Source organism: Tupaia chinensis, unplaced genomic scaffold (assembly GCF_000334495.1).
Source record: "Tupaia chinensis unplaced genomic scaffold, TupChi_1.0 Scaffold000195_1, whole genome shotgun sequence".
NCBI classification, from domain to species: Eukaryota; Metazoa; Chordata; class Mammalia; order Scandentia; family Tupaiidae; genus Tupaia; species Tupaia belangeri.
In genome coordinates this window covers 1175737-1178119 of record NW_006159670.1, presented here as the reverse complement: position 1 = coordinate 1178119, position 2383 = coordinate 1175737, and the positions used below count along the sequence as shown (strand labels likewise).

Below are 2383 nucleotides of genomic sequence, written 5' to 3'. Positions count from 1 at the left end.
GGGCCCTGCCCGTGTCCCGGCTGGTGACTGGGCCGTGTCCTCTCCACGCCTCAGTTTTCTCGGTGGTAAAACGGGAATGATGACAGCAGCCGCCCCGAGGGTCTGCGAGGCTTGCGTGCGTGAGGACGTGTAGAGCAGGCGGACGGGCGGTGCTGTCGCTCAGAGCTCCCTGGGTGGCACCCTGCTGGCAGCCACCGAGGGGCCGCCTGGTTTCTTCCCTCGCCCTCCTGCCCCCAGAGGCCGGTGGTGGTGCGTCAGGGCGCGGTCACGGCTAACAGACTGTGCTTGCTTCCCCAGGAATGCGCCGACGCCACCCCAGCCCTGTCCCTGGCTGAGCTACGGACCACGTGCAGCGACAGTGAGCTGGCCGCGGAGTTCGCCAGCGCCATCCGCAGGTAAGCGCCCTCCCCACGCGTGCCGGGGTGAGCAGGAGCGGGCTCTGCCGAGCTGGCTGGTGCTCGGTCGCTGTCCGGGTCGCTGCATGCCGGCCTGCGAAGGAGAGACCGCGGTAAATGGGCGGTCCTCCACCAGGGGCTCGCTTCCCCGGCACTCACACCAGGCCTCTGTGCGGTTCTGGGAGACTTCTCTCGTCTCGGACTCCCACCCGACCTCTGTCTTCTCTCCAAGGAGCGCGGCTGATCAGGGTCGGGCTCCGGTGTGCCGTCTCAGGGCCTCCCCACCTGGCTCGGGCGGGACGCTCCCGTAGAAAGGTTCCCACCACCACAGCTACCGCAAGGTTTCTGTCAGCCTCTTGGCGCAAGTGCAAACGGGTGAAATTCATCTTAGCGGCATCTGACCTATGTATTAAAAATTCCATTTTCCACGTTACTGACTTTTTTTTTTTGGAAAACTTCTGAAGTTTTAAAAATCTTTCTTTTTGTACCTTTTTGTTTGTTTGTTTTGCTGAAAGACATATGCACTCACCAGAGACAGAAAGGGAAACTGCCCTCTGGGAAGCTGGCACGCTGGAATCCCTCCTCTTTCCTTGGGATTTTGGCCGCCCACTCGCAGGCGCCCAGCCTGTTTTTTGGGGTGCCAGGTCCAGGACTCGAACACACAACCAGCCATTTGGGACCCAGCACGTTAACCAAGCCCCTGGCCTGCCTTGCACTGAGTTCCCAAGAGCTAGTCTGTTGCTGCCTGTAGCGCTGCTCACGTCTGCTCCCTGGCCAGTGTGCCTGGCGGCCGGCCCCCTGGTGGCCCCAGTGGCCGTCGTCCTGGGGTGATTCCCCAGCGCCGTGTCCTGTCTCACCACTCTGCTCTCAGTTACATCCGTGTAGCGTTTGGCCTGTACGTCGAGTTTCGCTTTTACTTTTTAAAAACGTGATATCCTCCTGCATCCCCTTATGAGCATTTATTGCATAGTATTTAAACTCTTAGATCTGTCTGTTTCGGTTTAACGCCACAGGGCACATGCATGCACATGAGAGAGCTCCGCCAGCGGGGCCTGGCCACTGTGCCGCTTTCTTCCAGTTCTCCAGACAGGCAGGGCCCGGGTGCATGCTTGCCGCCAGGCTGGGACGTGACCCCTCCGTCAGCCCGGTGGGGCCGGCCTCCCTGCCCGGAGCTTAGCCGCTGAGCCGTGGGGCCACCCAGTCGTTTTCGTGTTACGTTAGCCCTCGGGTCCTCACACATACGTTCTTTTTCCCCAGTTGCCTGAGGGCACGTGGGTGATGCCCCAGCGCCGTGTCCTGTCTCACCACTCTGCTCTCAGTTACATCCGTGTAGCGTTTGGCCTGTACGTCGAGTTTCGCTTTTACTTTTTAAAAACGTGATATCCTCCTGCATCCCCTTATGAGCATTTATTGCATAGTATTTAAACTCTTAGATCTGTTTCGGTTTAACGCCACAGGGCACATGCATGCACATGAGAGAGCTCCGCCAGTGGGGCCTGACCACTGTGCTGCTTTCTTCCAGTTCTCCAGACAGGCAGGGCCCGGGTGCATGCTTGCCGCCAGGCTGGGACGTGACCCCTCCGTCAGCCCGGTGGGGCCGGCCTCCCTGCCCGGAGCTTAGCCGCTGAGCCGTGGGGCCACCCAGTCGTTTTCGTGTTACGTTAGCCCTCGGGTCCTCACACATACGTTCTTTTTCCCCAGTTGCCTGAGGGCACGTGTGCTGGCCAGAGAGCCCCCCACAATCAGGTGTGGAAGGCGTGGGCACACACACACACACGTGCCTGGCATGTTTTCCAAGCCACTGCCACTGGGATGCAAACTGCGATCAGATGTGCACGTGGTCAGCTCCTACACACGGGCTCAGCCACTGCCCGTGGGCCGGCCCTCGTGTGGGCCCTCCTCACAGTCCAGCTCAGTGACGGCTTCATGATGTGCTGCCTTTTTTTTTTTTTTTTTTTTTTTGGGGGGTTTTTTCATTGCGGGCAGTT

The 2383-nt window shown here is 59.6% G+C and overlaps 1 protein-coding gene across 1 annotated transcript in view; it reads left to right on the top strand.

The window, feature by feature from the left end:
• LOC102490850 (MCC, WNT signaling pathway regulator) overlaps window positions 1–2383 on the top strand; it is a gene marked incomplete at its 3' end in the record, with an annotated part of 38845 nt that overhangs the window by 31122 nt on the left and 5340 nt on the right. Inside the window, 1 exon segment of the mRNA XM_027771202.1 lies at window positions 298–395. Within this exon segment, the coding sequence (XP_027627003.1) occupies window positions 298–395 (98 nt within the window).